The 20,608-nt window shown below is 42.8% G+C and overlaps 1 protein-coding gene across 4 annotated transcripts in view; it reads left to right on the top strand.

Moving 5' to 3' along the window:
- The window catches only part of Ntrk3 (neurotrophic receptor tyrosine kinase 3), a 372,046-nt gene that overhangs the window by 328,440 nt on the left and 22,998 nt on the right, over positions 1-20,608 (top strand). For 2 of the 4 annotated variants that reach the window (XM_028879200.2, XM_028879201.2), the window contains exon 16: positions 3,550-3,624. The exons of the other annotated variants lie outside the window; for them this stretch is intronic. In XM_028879200.2, coding sequence (XP_028735033.1) covers positions 3,550-3,624 — 75 coding nt within the window. The remainder of the gene's footprint in view (positions 1-3,549; positions 3,625-20,608) is intronic. 4 annotated transcript variants of the gene reach the window in all.

The following is a 20,608-nucleotide window of genomic DNA, read 5'->3' on the forward strand; positions in this document are numbered from 1 at the left end:
GTGTTTGGTTGAGGTGTCTTCAATGGCAATGACTTATTTCATTAAATTTGTATCCCTTATGCCCAACATTATACACACACACATATATATATATATATATATATATATATATATATGTATATGCTAGGCATTTTATAAGTGTTCATTTAATGAAATAGAGCAGGAGATAGACATACTTCTTAGTGAATGATCTCCATGATGCTCTGCAGCTTTGGTGCTGGAGATAATAAATGAGCAAAAGGCTAGACTTCAATAAAGAGATGCTCTGATGGGGTGATCCTCTCTTATTTTTGTGTGATAAATGCTTTCTGCCTAATTTTTCTTAACCAAAAGTGTTAGTGGGATCAGCAAACTCTAGCGATATTTGAGACTTGAGGATGGCGAAGGCCTTATGTGAAAATGGAAGGTTCTGGATTGTAGGGAAGTGAATTCTTTCTCCCCACATGGTTTCTAGAAAATCCACACACGTGCATTTTAGAAGTGTGATGGGGGACACATGCGTTGGATATGAGATTGCAGTTGGCGACTGCCGAGTTTTGCCTTCTTCTAAGTCTGAGATGCCAAGGACCACTCTATAATAGAGATTGCTGAGATGTGGCACTGTAATTTAAGGACTCATTATGCATGAGCAAAGAACTGTCAAGTGTGTATTTCTGTGATGCTGAGAAATATTAGAGAAAATCCACCCTCTCCATATCTCCAAATTCATAGCTCTGCATTCTCTCCCACATCATCTGTCCCTTGACCTATCTCTAGCTCAACCCTCTCTGCAACTATGCTTATTCTGCTCAAACCTTTGTCTCTCATTCTACTCTGAGTTTAATTTCTTTTACATTAAAGAAAAATCTTTGTTTAACCTTTCGATGCTTTCCGATGTTCTCTAGTACTGAAATACTTTTTGTTCTGATCTTATCACATCATGGAATATGACTTTTGAGGGTTGATAGTTATCGTATTATGCCCATATTTGAATGTCTTTCCTCAAGGGTAATCCTTTCTGAACTATTGAATGCCATTGTTAATAACAGCCTCATTTCTTTCCCTTTCTGTCTCCACCATCTACTCAGCATCATATTCCCAATTAATGGCTGGGTGATGTCTTACTGGTCAATACTTCCCCCTTTCTGGTCATCCTTTGCCTCTTTCATGGATTTATGTGTTTCTCTTTATTCAAAGTTCTGAGGTAGTTAGTTGAGAGCCCACAGGTTTGCATGGTTAGAACCCCATGTTGCTTTTATGCTTCCATATCTTTTCTCTATGATTACTGCATCTAGAAGCCTCCTCGGGAGGGATCATTGGTGGTTGAAATTTTGCTTATTGGAAATAAACGCACCACGGCCACTGCCACCTATTCAGATAGTACTGTAGAGTAGCATGTTAGCATGCATGAAAGCCCCCTCGGAAGGTTCTCTAAGCGGAATACTATTTGAACCTCTCTGGGCCACCTTCCTGCTCTGTCTAGCTTCACAGTATCTTGGTGTCCTCTGTCCTTTGCAGGAGGCAGAAATCACCCTAGGTAGTCCAACGATTGGATCCACGTATATGCCTTCAAAGTCAAAGCCTTTTGCTTCCCATGCTTCTTCACCCCCAACCCCCGCTCCTTTAAGATCCTCATGTGAATCCTTATTTCTCATTTCCAAATCCTCATTTCCAAAATCGCAGTCTGTGCTCTGTGGTCTTCTTCCTGAGCCTGCCAGGGAAGTCCTGTAATTCTATCCAGCCCAGCAAGCTTGGATCCTGGTTCACATGACACAAATGCTCAGTGTCCTCTGGAGTCATTGGTGAAGCCTGTACTAACGAAGGGCCACAACTCAGAGGGTGTCAACAACAGAATTTATTTTCTCACAGGTTGGAAGCTAGAATTCCAAATCTAGGCACAGACAGCTTTGACTCTTTCTCAGGCCCACCACCTCCTTTGTCGTCACAAGATCTTCCCTCTGTAAGTGTCCAGATTTCCTCTTTTTGTAAAGACACCAGTCATATTAGATTAGTGCCCAACATAATGACCTCTAAAGCCCATGTGTCTACTATGGACACATACTAGAGAACTGGGAGTTAGAATTCCAACATATTAAATTTGTGTGGGGGACACAATAATACCTTCTCTGTTTAACCATCCAACTGCCCATCTGTCCATTCATTTTTTTTTCTCCTTCACCCTCTGTTGCTGGAGGGCTTCTCTCCAGGTTCCCCAAGCCCCACAGTCCCACAATCCACTTATAAAATAATCACTCAGACGCTTATATCACTTATAAACTGTATGGCCGTGGCAGGCTTCTTGCTAACTGCTCTTTTATCTTAAATTAACCCATTTCTATAAATCTATACCTTGCCACGTGGCTGGTGGCTTACCAGAGTCTCTACATGCTGCTTGTCCTGGCGGTGGCTGCAGTCTCTTTCCGCCTCAGCCTTCTGCTTCCCAGAATTCTCCTCTCTCCTTGTCCCACCTACTTCCTGCCTGGCCACTGGCCAACCAGTGTTTTTTTTATTGACCAATCAGAGCAATTTGACATACAGACCGTCCCACAGCAACCCTCCTGTTATTTCTTGCTGTCCATCCCTGAATGCCATCAAAACCCACCAGGTTCATTTTATGGTCACCCTAGGATGGTTTTCTCAGCCTCACCCTCTGGGTTTGTACACATGGACTTCCTGTTTCAAAAACATGCTTTGTCAAACTGCTTCATCCTTAAGGGTTTCCTTTGCCTCTGGCTCTGTGGAGAGTGGGGCTGTGTGTGTCTCTTGCCCTTTGCACACAGCTCTTGACCCCAGAGGTGATTAAGAAATGTCAGTGCTACATTACTGTGAATCCTTCCTCAGAGATAGCTTAGGCCCGTCCCCTACGTTTTAGAGAGGGATATCAAGGGAAGTGAGGTTTGCCAGGTGGGGTTGGAGAATGCAAACACTGATTCTGTCAACAGCTGGAGGAGGAGGGTGACAATGCCCATGCAGGCGACACCAATGCAAATCCTGTCCAGCCATCTCCCCTACTTTCCAAATAGGAAAAGCAGAAAGGGGGGTTTAGGAAGCCCTGGGGATGGTAGTAAGTTCATGAAGTTTTTGCTGATACAAAAAGAACAAATATTCCTTCAGGAGCTTTGGGGAAAAAATTCCTTTTCTTGACCTAATGGGTTGAGAATACTAGATAAGATGCACTTCCTTCCAGAGTGGTAGTGGCTGGGGTGTTAATCCTGTGGAAAGGAGAACTGACCCATTGGAGGAAATCCTCTTGAGTTTTGGTGGCCCTCAGAGGCAGACAGTCAAGTGGCATGGACTAGGAGTAGAATTATGGTGATGTGTCCTTTGGGTTGTGTGCGAGTCCTTCCCGAGTGGACTCCTGAGTAAGGTCTTGTGGACAGACAGTCAGCTTTTCTGTCTAGGAGCGTGGGAAAGAAGTTTGGAAGCTGTGCTCTGCAGACACATCTATTCCATTAAAGACAGGCCTGCTTCCCTTCTCTCCTGCCTCCCTCCCTGTCTACCTTCCTCCCTCTTCCCTCATCCCTTTTCTCCTCTCTCCTCTCCCCTGCTCTCTCCCTCATTCACTGTCAGGAAGGGCCATGCCAGAAGGGCCCATTCAGCGTGTCGTGGCAGCAGCAGAGGCTAGCAGCGCCAGCAGCTTCCACAGTGAGTCTGGATTTTGTTTTTGGGGCCAGGGGCTGGACAGGGCTGTCCACACACTGACAGCTTGCAGGCTTTGGAGAGGAACTTCCATGTGTGGGAGGCTGCAGCCAACTTTGTTTTGACTGCCTCCTCTCATGGGGGCAGCATTCAACTTCCATGGAGGTTCCCTGCCAAAGGCACTGGTGTGCTTGTGATGTCTCATGGGGACACAGCATGGTGGGGGTGTGGGGCCATGATCTGCTAAAAGTAGGTGCACATCCTGATTGAGGTGGCTGCCAGCAGTTCTGTCCAGGCCTGTGTGTTGGTGGAGGCTGGAGGCTCTGCATGGATGGTGGTTTGGCTGCTTTCTTGCATTCCAGGAGATGTGGCCTTGACTCTTGCATATACTTTTGTTGTCTAATGCTCAATAAGGGGTTCCCTTGAGGGATCTGAGAATACCATAAGCAAATAGGCTGATGGGTTATTGAGCAGGAGGTGTGCACTTGCTCTCAAATGAATTCTGATCTAAGAAGATACTGATGTTCAGGACAGTTATTAAAGGACCACAGTAACTGAGTCATCTGTGCATACTTGTGAGAGATTTCTATCTATGCTTTAATGCCTATGGTAATTTCAGGGGAGAAGATGGACATACTTCAGTTCCAATAGAGGGTCCATCTGTCCTGCCTTGGGTCTCAGACTACGTCAAATGGCTTCTTGCCACTTTTTGTCTGCATCTTTTCCCATTCTGTTTCTAGAACAATCCACAGAGTCACAAAATTTATCAGGCCTTAAAAATCAAGCAGAAGCCTTGCTTGTCACCCCGAGGAAGGTTCTCTCCAGGCCAGATGCTGTGTTTCAACACTGACGGGGTGTGATGTTGAATGGAGGAGTTCCCATTTCTAATATACGATTCTCTGCCAATGCTGCAGTCTCACGGGCAGGTGCCTGGGAACACTTTGACGATTTCATTCATTTCCCTCCTGATTTGGTTAGTGAGGTAAATTAAGCATAGCCTCCCAGGTTCTCCCAGGGCCTCAGTTTCACAGGTTTCTCCCTGACACTGCTACTCATAATGGAATTAAGGTTCAGGGTTTTTTTTTTTTTTTTTTTTTTTTTTCTTGCCAGCCTTGTGTGACACTTGCAGGCAGAATGGTTACAAGAACTCAGGCTCTTCTCTTTTAAAAAGTCACGTGTTTTCAGTGACATTAGGGTCAAACTATTGGTTTTAGGAGTTGACAAGTTTTACTAAAGTGTCACATGGATCGAATGTATTAACTCATTTGAGCAGTTATTTATTATAAATCAATTCATGTGTACTTGATTATCTCAACTTGGTCACTGCTAAAGTGAAAAGAGAAGCTATTAATAATTAAACAGGAACAAACAGCATCCATCTCAATCTTCTCTAGTACATTAGGACAATCATGAATAGAATAGGCAAAAATCTCTGCCTCTAATTAGGAAAATCAAAGATAAAGTTTAAGGTACAGAGAAAACTAAGGAGTGCCAGGTCCTTAGGAGAAAAATAAGGAAGAGAAGAGACGGAGAAGTGTGATCTGATGTTGATAGTGGTGATGATAGTGATAGTGGTGCATGTGTGTATACAAAAGCACATGCATGTATGCATACCTGTGTGCACGTATGTGCAGATTTAGGTAGGGAGTCAAAGCAACTGAGCTGTTTAAAAATGATAGTACGGATTTTATTTAAGTTCTCTGAGCAGGATTTTCATGGCTTGGCTAAATTTTCTGAAATAAGTCAGAGCTGAAAAGTCTGAATCCAAATGAAGACATAATAAACTTTAGATAACAAGAAACAGATACTTGGTGGCCATGCATTGGCAAAGCAGGCTTTGCTTGGTAGTTAGCACAGCTTTCATGTGCTAGAGACGTCACTAAGGAGGGCATCAAAAAGGGAATAATGCTGATTCATTTATTTTAGAAGCATCTTTGTAGAAAGTCCCTTAATTTGTGATTTACACTGGCCATTTAGGATATCCTAAGGCCTCTCTTTCTTCCTTCTGGTGGCAGAGGGAAAGGCAACTTGCATTTGATGATCATCTACTCTAGGTCAACACTTGGCTAGGGACTTTGAATTAACTTATTTAGTTCACTCTGTTCCTGCAAAGATATTATCACAGTCTCACTTCAGGGATGAGCACACAGACATTTAAACACAAAAGTAGAGAAGAGTGGAGCCAGCATTGAAATCCAGGCTGACCAAAGTTTGAAACCTCTACATTTATCTGTCAGTCTCAGTGGGCATCCTTGGGTACCAGTTAGCTTGAAGCAGAGAAGGGAAAGAACAGAAGGACTCCCTAGGCTATCCTGTAGTCCTGTGTATATTGTAATTTGCATGGCTGGGTCAGGAGCGATTAGTAGATGTGTTGGGGGGATGTCCTTGTTGTTGCTGGTCATGCATGAAGGCAGAGCAACATCTTCTGCTTCTCCATGTTGTGTCTTTCTTAGGAATGGGAATGGGCCTGAGAAATTCATTTTGGAAGCATGTAAGCAAGTCTTCCTGTGTGGTGTCTATGTTAAGCAGAGATGAAAGAGTAACCTTGGTACAACAGGGGTCCTGGTTCTCATGCACGTTCAAAGGAGGGCCAGTGCATGGTATTTGGGTGGGGAGAATGCATGCTGAGTTCTAAAGCCATACAAAGGTGCTGTTGATGGGGGTTGAGTGGAAAGTTGAGTTGAAGATAGTTCCTAGTTCCATACTGCCTTTGTGAATGGAATCCACAGACTTACCTCATCTGATTTGGGGATGCAACCTGTGAAAAGCAGGTGTATCTGAACCACACCTCAGATGTCATGTTTACATTCAACAATATCAACTGTGCATCTTTGAATCTGTTTGCAATGTTCTCTCATATATCTTCTAGAAAAATTATCTTGCTTTATGCATAATATGGACTCTTGAGGTTCCACAGCCTCCCCACAAAAGTCGCTATTTATATACATAAGACAGACCTGATATAATAGAGGAAATATGTATTTTAGAATGTCACTATCCTTCCTCAGTTTTCTTAAAGGTTACTGTACCTATAATGTTATTGTTACCTGGACTTCTAGAACCTATTTATCCCAGGATAAGGGCTCTGCCCATCCAATGGTAACTAATCTTTGAACTCCTTAGCATTTTGCAGTGTGATGTCCTGAATAGGGGTCTCAGGGTATGTCAAAGTATGTCTTTTAAGTTTCACAGGAAGTTTCTTATGTATGGAGAGAAATTGTTCCTTACCTTTCCATTCCTTTTCCTTACCACCCCAATGGCAGCACTACAAGATTGTATTCCAGGCTCTCAAGCACCACTCACTGTTTTCATCCAATTACTAGACTATGGCTTCCCAACAACACCCTGGTTCTTCACAACTTATGAGCTATTGCATGATTTTGTTTTTCACCTGAGAGCTAAAGAGAAAAGCTTTGCTCATTCTCCTTTCTAGGATGCTTCTGTCTGACTTATGGCTCCGAGTTCCTTCCCTGGTAGAATAGGAGCAAACTGATTACCTTTTCTTCTCAAACATTGACCCCTCTCAGCATTGGCTGACTTCTCCCTTCTGTATCTGTGGGGCTCTGTGGAGTCCCAGTGGGACTGGAGGGAAAGCTGAAATATCTAGTTCTAATCCTTCTTTGGGCTGGTTATCTATGGCCTATCCTGCCACTCAGATGTACAGGGCATGCCTTAAAGTCTAAGCAGGGGTTAGTCACAGTTAGAAGGGCTACCGCCTCTTCAGACAGAAGGGTTAGTTCCCTGGGTTCTTTTCTGGATAGGTGGTCACCCCTTTAAATGGCAATTACCCTTGGAGATTCTGGTTCCCTTAGGCTTTTGCACTGTGTTAATGTGCATAGAGTATCTCAAAGCCAAGCAGGTCCTTAGAACAGGATGGTAAGAATTCCTTGGGATGGGGTGGGGCTCAGGCCTTCAGGCAAAGGATGTGTAGGAGCCCCTCAGAAGATGGCAGGAGGGTTCTTGGCTATACCATTCAACACCGCTCACAAGGAGAGTTGCCTCAGTCCTTGTCTTGCCTTCTTTGATTAGAACTTGACTTTCAAAGGTGGTAAAGTGCATTTACTCCTGTAATTGTTTTTAGAAACAAATGGCTCATAAGAAATCCATATGTCTGGAAGAATTGTGACACCACCTCCATTGGGTAGACCCTAGGGGTGGTGAGTTCTGCTGTCTCTGTCTGGGCTGGTGCCTGTCTCTTGCCATCAATAGTTAATTCTGCTGATGATTATTGCTGCCTTCTTCTCTCTAGCCACTTGTGGTTAACCCTGATGGAAAATAGAAATCCACCAAGACCTCCAGCCAAATGCATTTACATGCACCTGGCTGAGGAAGCTGTCACCCTGGTGGAGATTTCAGATGCTAGCATCATGGTCACATGTCATGAACTATCACATGATGTCTTACAGATGATAAAGCCCTGGTGTATGGGTCTTTCCATGCAGGGCACAAGGTGGGTGAGAGGAAAAAATTGCTGTTCTGCATTCATTAGGGAAGCTGGTTTCTATGTGGCCCTCTACCTTCTTCCTCAATCTCTCTTCTTGAGTTCATTTCTAAGAATGAGGCATTTGATTCCAGACAAACTTGTGTTGAATTTTCCAGGGATTCTTTTAGCTATAAATGAGAGAAAACTTGACTCAGAATCCTTTAAACAGAAAAGACAACATGACACCTTAACAGTAAATTCAGGAGTAGGATTATTTCTGGTGCTAGACCAGGATTCATGTAATGGCACCAGATTCATTAGATGCTGTTTTCTCTGTCCTCTTCCTTCTCATCCCTATGTAGGTTTTCTTCTCATTCCTCCATTTGTTTTCCCTCTGACACACACTGATATTACAGAAAGAGATGGTGATGGGAAATAGATGTTCAAACATTCAAAGGTAACATAATTTGAACTGTGTGATGATAGATGTTGCTGTGGCTGAACAGATTACTGGAGACCAATGTGTTCAGTAAGGAAGCCTTGCCTTTCCCAGAAATGGCTTGGTATAGGAATTCAGCTGAGAAGTCATCAATATTGCCCCTGTAGCTAAGCTGGGCATTATGCAGAGAAAAGTCAGCATGGGCAGACCAAGGAGGCAGAGTCCAAGCCCAGCTGCCGCTTCCAGTCTGTCTATGAGAAGCATAGGTTGCAATCTGGTGTCATCTTTATGAGGGCTGTCTGGGATGCCATGAACTCTCATCTGACTTCATCGCATCTGCTGATACAGATATTTCAGCATGAAAGTCGCTCTTCAACTTCTATGGGGGTGTTTATAGAAATCAAATTGTAAGCTATCTAACACGTTTTCCTAAATCTACTACTCCAACTCGTCAGTTTGCATGCTTTATACCATCTTTACTAAAAAACAAGCAAACAAACAACAATAACAAAAAATCTTTACTGGTCAGTCTTCCTTCAGGTTGGAAGTACACTCAAAGATATTGATTATTAGAGTCAGAATATTTTAGGCTTATGTCTTACATCTCCCTTCCTTCCTTGCTTCCTCCCTCCCTTCTTCCTTTTTTTAAAATAAACTATCTAATCTCTTTCCCCCTTTCCTCTCCTTTCTACCCCTCTCCTTTCCTCCATGTAAAGTGGTTGGTAATAATCATTTTAGTTCTCAAGAGGGTGAACAAAGCCATGCATCTTAATTCACTTACCATGTCTCATGCAGCTGTGTAATGGCTCCCAATGTTGCTATTCTGTGGCCTTGTTCACTGAGACAAGGGCTCTACCTCTGGCCTCAAAGGTGAAATGCTGAAACTATTTTTTTTTTTTTTTTTGGTTTTTCGAGACAGGGTTTCTCTGCGTAGCTTTGTGCTTTTCCTGGAGCTCACTTGGTAGCCCAGGCTGGCCTCAAACTCAGAGAGATTCACCTGGCTCTGCCTCCCCAGTGCTGGGATTAAAGGCGTGCGCCACTACCGCCCGGCTGAAACTATCTTTTTCATCTCTGTTATGGTGGGGGCCAAAAGTTTTGAAGGCTCTCTTCCTGGAGATCACCCACTCTAGTACTTAGCCTGGCTCATTTTGGGGGGACCCGCTAGATGACCTAGGAAAAGACTTCAGTAGGGAAGCTTTTGAAAACAGGCACATGTGTAAAAGAGTAGGATTGTGTTTGGGAGAGAGGAGAGCTAATATCATCCAACTGTGATTGCTGGCTTAGTGTTTAAGACTTTCTCCTGTGTTGATCCTGTGAGCACTCCCACCCACATCCCCCACACCCCCGACTTCTGACCTTGAAGAAGAAGCCAAGAGGCAGAGCTTGTTTCCAAAGGGAGAAGGTGTAACCCGCAGCTGCAGGCCTCCCCTGATGGCCTGGAAGGCCACATGCTGCATGGAGGCACTGAGCTTCCATCCCTTTCATCTGAGACTGCCTCCCGCTCGAACTCCCTTCTCTGCAGAGAGGCCTCCCGGGATCCCGGTGCAGAACAGCAGGCTGAGTTGAAGTAAGTGGGCCCCAGAACTCTGTGCTTCTCCCAAGGCAGGAGGAGCATCCTGAGGTTATTCACTTTCTGCTTCACTGGAACTTTATGTTTTGAACCAGATGATACCTAGAAGTCCATCGGTACATCCCCTCCTGAAGCCAGCCAGTTTATAGATAGGGACATAGGAGCCTGTAGATGAGGCAGGTAGTATGATGTAATGTTAGAGAGGAGGGCCTCCAAGGTTGGGCTCTTGCTCTCATGGGCTTGTCCACATATACATGTGTGTGTAAGTACACACACGTTCACACACACGTGTACACACATACACACACACATACACACACACACACACACACACACACACACACACCCCTCTATAAAAATCGGACTGCCAAGGCTGAAAGTACTATACAGGATCTTTGTTCAATGCTCTTTGCATACTGATTTGGATAAATAATTATGCTTTGGACAAATTCATGTAGTTTCTGAGCAGAGAAGAATTTTAACACGCCCCCCCCCCAGTCTAATACATCATTATTACAGACATGAACATTGAGACTGAAAGGAACCCTAGGCTTCCAGAGACTTGGGGCGGCACCTAGTCAGGACTGTGACAAGATCTCAGGTGACTTGAGTGCCTTTCCTTCGGATTCCAGGTAGAAACAACTGTGCTGCCTCTCTTCTAGAATGCTGGAGATGTCTCTGGCCTCTGTTAGGGTAGCGTGACTGGGTCAATCAATACCCCTCTCCTGGAATTTCTCAGGGGATGCCTAACTAGGGACTTGTGCTGAATAAAATAGTCATGTACCAGCTTGTGTTGATAAATCACTCTGCAGTTCACAGAATACTTTAGCTGCCATTATCAGCCGTCTTCAGGCTTCCCCGAGAATGCCACTCTTCTATTTTTTTTTTTTTTTCCTAAGCTGAATTCCTTCCTTTTAGGGAAGATGAAGAACTGTGTCTACTGCTTTGTGTGTGTGGTCCTGCAAGTGAACTCTTTCCTCTTAGGCTGTGAGTATCCATCCTTTAGGATGAAAGGATTTTGTTTCATGACTCAAAGAAGCATCTTATTTCCACTGGGCAAACAGGTGCATTTTAGTTCACAAGAAAGCTCTGGGGTATGCAAAGTTCTGATGTCCTGAGCCTCATCTGAGCTGCTCCAGCAACCATCAGCGAGGCTAGATGGGGCAGCCAGGAGTTTGCCAAGGCCTGGCTTGCTTCTCATATCATCCCCCCTCCCTTGATGCGCTTCCAACTTTCTTTAGCCTGGGGATGCAGCCATGGATGACAGGTCTCTGCTGTGATATGTATTGTTTACTGAAGTAATTAAAATATGCAAAGTGCTCCCTGTCCCCCCCCTCCCCTTTGCATTTCCCTAGCTCCTTCTGGCATTTTCAACTGGCAGTTAATAAAACACAAGGGGGGCCCAAAGGCTCTGGTCTCCCTCCAGCTAAAATGACTAATTTGGAGTGATCTGGAAGTCGTAGTTCTTACCCCTGCCTACAGCTGTACCTTTCTGCTTGATCTGCTGAGCCTGCAGTACATGACCTTACTGGAAAGCGAAAGGCAGTGTCCAGAGAAAAAAGGGAAGCAAGTGCCTGGCTTGCTGTTTGCATCAATGCAAAATCAGAAAAGACTTCTCATCTTTCCTCAGGGTAGCTTTACTTTGAAAGGGCTGCAGCCAAGGACACTGGGAACTGATTCCCTAATTCAACCTAATCTCTACCATCCCTGGCCACCAAACATGCCCACCTACTTAAACAGTAGAAAATCACCCACTCACTTAAATTATCTAAATGCCTGGCTCAGAGATTACTCTATGCAAATGTATGTACAGTCGAGCAAGAGACTGACACTCCCACATCTGCTCTATAACCATCACTGTGACAGTTCTTTGCTAACATATATTGAGAGTTCCCAAGCTCCACGCACCCTGCCCAAATTTCCATGGATTGTTCTCATTCAATCCTCATGGTAAATCTTATTAATATCTAACGTATGGACAAGCTAAGATTTCAAGAGGTAAAGTGATTTCTTGAGGTGACTTGGCAATGAGTTTTTGTCTACATCATGACATTATGCCATTCCTATCTTAAGGGCTACTTAGGAGTTTGGCAGCTCTTTCATCCATCTTTGGGTTCTGTTTCTGCATCCATCAATTCTTCTAACAGAAGATCCTGCTCCTGTCCAGGGGCACAGAATAAAGTATGCAGGGTTCTGAGTTTTCCAGAAGTGTCAGGCCTTGCTTCGATTTATCTCTTCTCTAGGTCCAAACACACAACTGCTTACTTGTCTCTCCTCATCCAAGGCAGCATTCAGGAGCTCCTGGTCCTGAGAAATGAGTGATATACAAAGGCACTGTGTCCAGAAAGTCTTCACAAGGAATGAAGGAAGACCACAGTGGACATAACCTTTTTGTAAGATGGCTTGGAAGCAGCCAGCAATGATACAGGTGCCTTGTTACCGAAGGAGATGCAATTAAACACTGCTCCTTGGCTCTTGTCAGGGTAGCTGCCTGCTGATGGCCATCCTTAGATGTTCCTTAATTAGTCCCAGGCCCGGAGGTGACTGGGATTGGGGATTAAGCAGAAGCTGCTTTGTGTTGTCTGCTTCTAAGGCAGTAATACAGGGCCCAACAAGTTGCACAGGCTTCTCCTAACATCCAGACATGACTTCTGTATGACAGACCTCCCAAATGGTGAGTTAGGAGGGCTAGAATTGGATCCTGGAATTAGGAAAGAACATCAGTTAGGAAGGTCACCTGGTCCGGGTGTTTCAGCCAAAGCGGAGGAGGCAGGCAGGCTCTCATCCTGAGTTTCCCTGGAAACGTGCTCTCTCTGGGTCATGAGGAAGACTATTGCATGGATTGTTAAATAACTCCTTTCCCTCATGGCACCTGTGGTGTATATCTGTTGTCATTTCAGATTCCTATACAGTAAAAGTAGCACCCAGTCATTGAAGTGTACACACTTGTGGTGTCAGCACGTGGGATGCAGAGGTAGGAGGGTTGTACCTATGCTATAGAGTAAGTTCAAGGCCAGGTTGGGCAACTTAGTAAGGCCATTTCTTAAAAACAAAAGCAAGTGAGCAACCAGCAACAAACAAACAAACAAACAAACAGGCATCACAGGCCTGGGGTCATAGCTCAGGGTAGAACATATACTTAGTATGTACATGGCCCTGGGTGCATACCCTTGGGTAACAGAAACCAGACTTATAATATCTGATTCAAGAATCCAGTTCCTTTGTTTGAAGGTAAGTGTGGTAGTCAATGATAGGAGTTATTATTGTTGTTACTTTTATTAATGTTGTTGAGAAAACCAGAAATGGAGACAATTCCTGCCTAAGTTTGCCTTTTGAATAAAAGACTGTTTCATAGTTCAGTTCCTTTTTCTTTTTAAAGTTTTAGTAACTTTACCTTATATGTATGAATGTTTTGCCTGCATATGTATACACACACACATACACACACACACACACACACACACACACACACACACACATACATACATATATATATTTACATTGCATGCATGCCTGGTGCCCATGGAGGCCAGAAGAGGCCATTGTACCCACTGGAACTTGAATTAAGATGATTGTAAGCCACCATGTGAATGCTGGGAACAGAACTCCGATCTTCTGCAAAAGTAGCAAGTACTCTTAACCACTGCGCCATCTCTCCAGTTCCTCCTAGTTCATTTTCTTGAAGCCACTCTTTTTAATTTTCTTTGATCTCCTACAATAGAGCCTCTCACTCAGAGCATGGTGTCGCAGGGCCCGGCCTAAAGACAATGCTGTGTATTCTAGCTAGCTCCAGTCTTGTCTTCTCTGGGACTCACTTTAGCTGGCCTTCCTGGGTACCATAGCCATGCTTTTCTTCAGACATCCCAGATGCAGAGATCAAGACTGGTAGTCATGCAATTCCTGGCTGCCCCTCTAAAGTGTGCCTAGTGCTCCCTGGCGGCACCGTCTTGAACTTAAAAACTCACAGAGAGAAGGGCTTGGAGTATGGTGATGCATTCTTTCTTGCTGATGCTCTTCCAGTGACTGACGGACTACCTTTCCATCCCTGATCTGGTTTCTCATCCACTATGGTTGTCTCACTGTTTTAAGGGCTCACTGAGCAGAATGTCTAAGTCTCTTTGGGAGATGCTTGCAAGGAAGATTTAGATTCAAATCCCCATGCATGTATATTTCTTCTTTCACTTACTACCTCATTTCATTTGGGTACACGTTGTGAGTAGGTGCATTATTATCTTCATTCCACACACAAGGGTGTAAGTCTTCTAGAGGACAAACATGCTATGGTTACTCAACTGGTATATAGCCCCTGCTCAGTTATACATTATTCCTCTGGTTGCTTTGGGTCCTCTGCTTCCTGAATTATCATACAAATTTTCAGTATCACTTATTGTAACTCATGAAGGGCAACAAAATATTTAGCCAAGTAAAACTTTGTTTGCAAGAGATGATTTGTAATTTGGCCCAAATCAGTGTGAATATAAACTGCAACCTAACTGCTGGTACATGAGCATTACAGGGTAATTAAAAATATCTAGGATCAGTCAGTGGACTGATTTGTCTTCCGTTATTTGTAGTAGTAGTGTGCACATTTGAGGTCTAGGTGGCTTCTTTGGGCTCCAGTTTGATCTATGAGTTTGAGCTGAGTTGAGACCTCCAGTTTTGTTCTGTGAATTGAGTTCTTTGAACATCTTAGAAATTTTGTTTCCATGAGAAGATTTCAGTGCAGCCAAAAGGCTAGAGTCAAGGCATCTGGAAAGGAAAATAAGGGCCAAGTCTTTTTTCATTGCAATGTTTGCTCTCTCTAATACATAAATATACACATTGCTTGGGTACACTGAGGGACAGGGGGACTTTGAATGGATGCCAACATTTAGTCCCAATTTAGGAAGGGAAGGGAGAGAAGATGTTAGAAAAGGCATGTATTCCTGGAGCACCCATATAAGAACTTTGCTCCTGGCAGATTCAGCTCTAGGTAAGAGACTTGGGAAGAATCACAGTGGGCTTATTTTTCCTCTAGGCTCACATTGCTAAACAGCTTGGCTCTTAACTCCTTGTAGTTTTGGAAGACTCTGAGGATTTTTTCCTAATCCAGGGGCTAGAGGCTCAGATGCAAGACAGCCTCTCCTCTGAGACTATGCTAAATGGATGCCGACTGCATAAACTGTCACAAAGCCCTGCTTTGAAAGAGCTCCACTCTAATGTCTTTGTAAATTTTCTCTTTGTTTTTTTTAAGAACAGTTCCAAGTACCTACTATACTTGGGGCCTAGATCTTCAATTTGTCAACAACAACAAAAAGTGAGAGGATAGCTTGCAGCCATGCTCTTGGGAAGAGGGGGAGTGTAGATGAATTTCTAAATGGTTTTATTAAATAAAAAACATGGAGTCAGACATATGGGTGAAAGCCTGGGAGAGATCGGGGAAATAGGAAAAGCCACAGCTAACCTTACCTCACCAACTCTGTGGCTCCCCAAATGCCATAACTTCCTGTCTACCCACGCTTATATGCCTTGCTGTTCTGCCATCTGATTTGCTCTCTCCGTTCAGCTACATCACTTCCTCTTCCTACCCAGCTCTGTCAATTGCTGTCTGTCTGTGCAGACCTCCAGACTTCCATGGCTAACTAGTTTTAGAATTTAAGGCATGTGCCACCACACCTGGCTCTGTTCCTAGTGTGGCCTTGAACACGCAGAGAGTGATATGGAAAACAGGGACTGTCCCCTTTAAGAAGGGCTAATATTTTCAGAGCTGAGAACCGAACCCAGGGCCTTGTGCTTGCTAGGCAAGCGCTCTACCACTAAGCTAAATCCCCAACCCCAAGAAGGGCTAATTCCCATGTTCATAAGGAGGGAACCGCTAAGGAGCCCAGCAGCTAGAATAAGTAACATGTCCAGTAATGAGTAGCACTCATTCCTGAAAGGATTCTAGTGGTCTGAAAAGTTTTGAAACTGTTAACAAAGCTAATCAATTGATCAACTGGTTTAGAGCAAACACATTTGTTTCCATTGTCTTGAGGCAAAAAAAAAAAAAAAAAAAAAGGAAGAAAACTTTAGACCTTTCTTTTATATAAGGTTATTAATTTCAAGAAATACCCAAGGGAGTATTCATCAACCTCACATGACAAGAGCATGTCCAGAAGGTCTGTCTGTGTCTGTGTCAGCGTCTGCTACTGTCCTCACAAAGTGCACATAGTGTTCCATCTATACATTCAGACATCCCATATCCCTCCTCCTGATATGTGAGTGTGTGTATAGATGGTATTGTCTGTGTAACCCAACTAGTGTGCATACTCTGTATTTGAAAACCCCAAACTCCAGAGCAAGGAGGAACTAATTTTAATGACTGTAGTGGTGGCTACTAGGACAATAGTAGCTAGTGTCATGTTCTGTGTGGTAGCTGTCCCTGGCTAATGTATTTCTGGGACGTGGCAGAGCAGGATACAAGAGACAAAATCTACTGGGGCAGTGTTAAGTGTTAAACAGACTTCTCAGGGGATGAAGAAGATAGAGGTTGACTTTCTATTTCTTTCTTAAATGTACATGGGTATTTTTCTCTGTGCTAAGACATGCCACTAAGAAACACTAAAACTGAATTTAAAAAATAGCATCTTCCATGAGTGGCAATCTCTTGATGATTATTAGACCATTTGGTCATAAACATACATTTTGAAGTTTGAACAATTCTTTGCATCCAATTCCTCAAAGAAGATAGGTTGCCTTATTATCTCCTTCCCAAAGTCTGGCTTGACCCATTTTCCTTCCAAACAGAGGAAGTTTGAGTTATTTGCAGAAATACTCTGCCCTATAGATATGCATTTACTCTTCTTTTCTGGGTCTTGGTCTATCTTTTTGGAGTACAGGTTACTGTGTCTTGTATCTAGTCAGAGTTTGTGAGGGTAGATGTTTTCAATGTCTGGGTGAGAAGAAGGCATCTGTATGCTTTGGTGACCCATTGTCCCTGGAATAGACAGAGAGGCACGAGGATCTTCTATAGCCTAGCTGAGTTTCTCTTTGACCTACAATAATGGGCTCCCTCTAACTACAGCAAAATGAAAATGGACAAACACAAGTCCTTGTTCAGGAGCTAGATGAAAGCTGTGGGGGAAGACTTAGGAGGTCTGAGAATTCCCTGTGGTGCATAACATTCTACACTCAAGAAGAACTGGGGCTGGGTCACCTGCAGCTACCCCACACTCTGCATCGTCTGCACTATGTACTTTGGCCTTTCAAGGATGCAGCTGAGACTGAGGACTAAGGGCTAGAATGAAGGAAGGGTGCTTGGATCTTAAATAGACACCTACACTGGTTAGCATGCTGCTCCCTCTCCAACCCCGTCTCTTCTTATTACCTCCTTTTGGGAATGAGTCAGTCAGAGACCTGAGGAAAGACAAGAGAGACAGGACCTTTCACTTCTGCATGGAAAGGTTCCAGACCTAAGTGCTCCAAACTTTTATGATCCCATAATAATTTTGGAAAACTTTGCATGCCCCTCATACTTTTAAAGTTGTCATTGGGAAAACTTCTATATAGTTGGTTGCAATCTTTTAAAAAGTTGCAAGTGCTGCCGTCATTTCCAGAATATTGTAAACATTGACATTAAAAAATACATCATTCCTTTAATGCCTCTAATGAAGTTTAAATACCAGAGCAATTTGGTACAGCATCTATTTAACACATGAACAAGTTCTTAAACAGCCATTTTTACATGGCTCCTCTTTTTTCTTGAATTTATATTTTCATTTCAGTTACCACACTGAATTTTATCTTTATATAATTTATTTTTATGCTTGAAAGCCCTTTATTGGCCACTCTATCATAGTTTGCTGTGACAAAAATGTGTGTGAAGATTTAAATTTAATATTTAATGTCCAGTGACCATAAGTTTTTAAATGTTACGATTTTTTTTGGAATGAGCATCTCTGCAATTATTAGTAATGTGCAGAAACAGGCAGTAGATCAAAATAATATCTATATACATCAGCTTTTGATGACTTTAGAAGATAAAAGTAAAATGTGAATGGAAATTTATCTCCTCTGTTTACCAATTCCCACATACATTATTAATGAACTTATTTATTGTTAATACAGAGGATGATTCAGGATCAATTCTATCCAATTTTTAATTATTTTATTATTTTATGATTATTATCATTATTTGTGATCCAAGAACCAGGATCACAGCAAGGCAACATCTGTGAAGGAAAGGGATATTTTTTTCCTATTGACATGTGACTCAAGTCTTTGAACTATTTGCCTGGGCTGTATATTGGTCTCTTACCAAGGATTATTTTATTTTTTTATCTCACATGATAACCTTTTAGGTTTGTTTTCCCTTTGGGTTTTTATTTTTTATTATTATTTTTTCATTTAGTTATGTTTTGGAATTGGAGACTCAGAGTGCAAGAATTTGGTTCTGATCACTAGAGGTCTTGCTGGACCATGGGGAGTTCTAAATTCAAATTCAGAAAAGGTGCCTGTCAGAGTTGAGGATCTGCAAAAACACCTCAAAACTGTGCTCACTGAGGACATGCTTTAAGGTCTTCACGTGTCTCTGAGTTGTGCAGACTCAGGTGTGCAATCATAGGAGCAGGCAAGGTTCTTGGTGTCTCATGCTTTCCATGAGAGGAAGTCCAGGCTCTTCTGTCAGTGGGGGTTGACTGGGTAAACTAAGCAGCTGGCACACACACTGAGTCCTGTCCAGCTATACAAGGAAAGCATGAACTCTTGTTAAGAAAGCAAAGCACAGAACAGAGAAATTAATTTGAATCAATATGTGCCTTTGTAAAAAAAAAAAAAAAAAAAAAAAAAAAAGGAGGGGGGCATAAACTGGACCAAACCCAAATTGTGTTGCATAGGAGGGTGAGGGTAGGGTTGCCTAGTGGCGAGGGCAGTAGTAGAATAAGAACTGTAAGTTATGTAAAAGGATCTTGCTTTGTGCTTTTGAGATTGAAACTATGTTTCCATTTTTTAGCAAGATCAACAAGTAGTGATATTAAATAAGTTGGAAAATGAAAAGCAAAAAAAAAAATTTCTAAAACTAAAAAAGAAATAAAATAGGAAGTCTATTGGTGTAGTGACTTTGAGGGGCTAAGACACAGCTGCACTTTCTGTTCTTCTCCAGTCAGTGTCTTAAGGGCAGAAGGAATTCAAAGTAGTGTAGCGGGGTTGATGTTGAAACTATGTGCACAGTTCTAGCTCGATTAAGAAGTGAAACAAATATGTTGAGAACAATTCAATAACGTTTTAAATTCTAGAAATCAAGATTTTTAGCATAAGAGGAAAATTGCAATAGAAAGTCAAAGGAAGTCAAGCAATCCTAAATTTGAGTGTGGATGAAACAAAATCATGAAGTCATGATGTATTTTTTCCCTTTCAAAAAAAAAATGATTCCTTGGCTTTGAATTTCCCACTATAAAGACTCAGAAGTAATGACCACCCTAGTAGCACTGAGCACTCATATTATGAGTCATATTATGGTCCCAAAATTCCATTGTGCATGAAAAAGATGCAGAGATCCTTGGAGAAACAGCAGCTTCAAAGACTCTGACATGAAATGTACAAGAGGAGCCCAGAATATTCTTTCATGTCAGAAGGGAAGGTGCGATCAAAGACTGATGGGATTATACGAGAAGAGCAAGGCACAGCTTTCAGAGGTTTCCATTGGCCAATGATGGAAGGAAACGAGGCATCAAAAATAGCCACTGCAGCGGACCAAAACACTTCAAGTGTGTGTTTAAAAAGGAGCACGTCCTGGACACGTTCTTCAGAGGCAAAACCAAGCTCTCACAGCTGACCCTTGGAGAAGGCTGCATCTGCTTTTCTTATTACTATCACCAATAAACGGCAAGCATCGACTTAAGGGAGGAAGCACTTATTTGACTCACGGTTTGAGGGGGTATAGTCCATCCTGGAGAGGAAGGCATCGTGGAGGCAGCTGATCACATTGTGTTAGCAGTCAGGAAGCAAAGAGTGTACAGGAAGTAAGGATGGGGTATTAAACCTGAAGACCAACTTCCGGGGATCTGCTTCCTTCAGTAAAGCTTCTTTTCAACCTTCCAAAAGTGCACCATACGCTGGGCACCTAAGTGTTCAAATACACAAGCCTATGTGTTCCAACCACATTTCAACCATAGTGCTAGGGGATGAATTCAGTGTTCTAAAAACTAGTAAATAGAGGGAACTAGTCAAGCAGCCATCTTGCCTCATAGAAGCTGTAATCAGTACAATCACATAGCAGATGAAGGGAAGTTTTTATTTATAGATTTCCTGCTAATATATACAGAAGGAATACTATAATTAGAATGTCATCCTTTTGAACCACTAATGAATTAATAGATTTTGGCAATGATCATCAATGGCTGCTAAAGTCATTAGGTGAAAGTGTACTGTATAATGAATGATCAGACACAATCCACTGATCATATAAAAGAGACATACTTCATCTCCCACCATGTTTCAGAGGAAGCACATGGCCGCATTTATGAACTTGGCTCCAATCATGACTGTAAATACTTGATCACATACAATCAGGTGTTAGGAATATAGAAGATCTAGGAGCATG

This window comes from Peromyscus leucopus, chromosome 1 (genome assembly GCF_004664715.2).
Source record: "Peromyscus leucopus breed LL Stock chromosome 1, UCI_PerLeu_2.1, whole genome shotgun sequence".
Classification (NCBI taxonomy): domain Eukaryota; kingdom Metazoa; phylum Chordata; class Mammalia; order Rodentia; family Cricetidae; genus Peromyscus; species Peromyscus leucopus.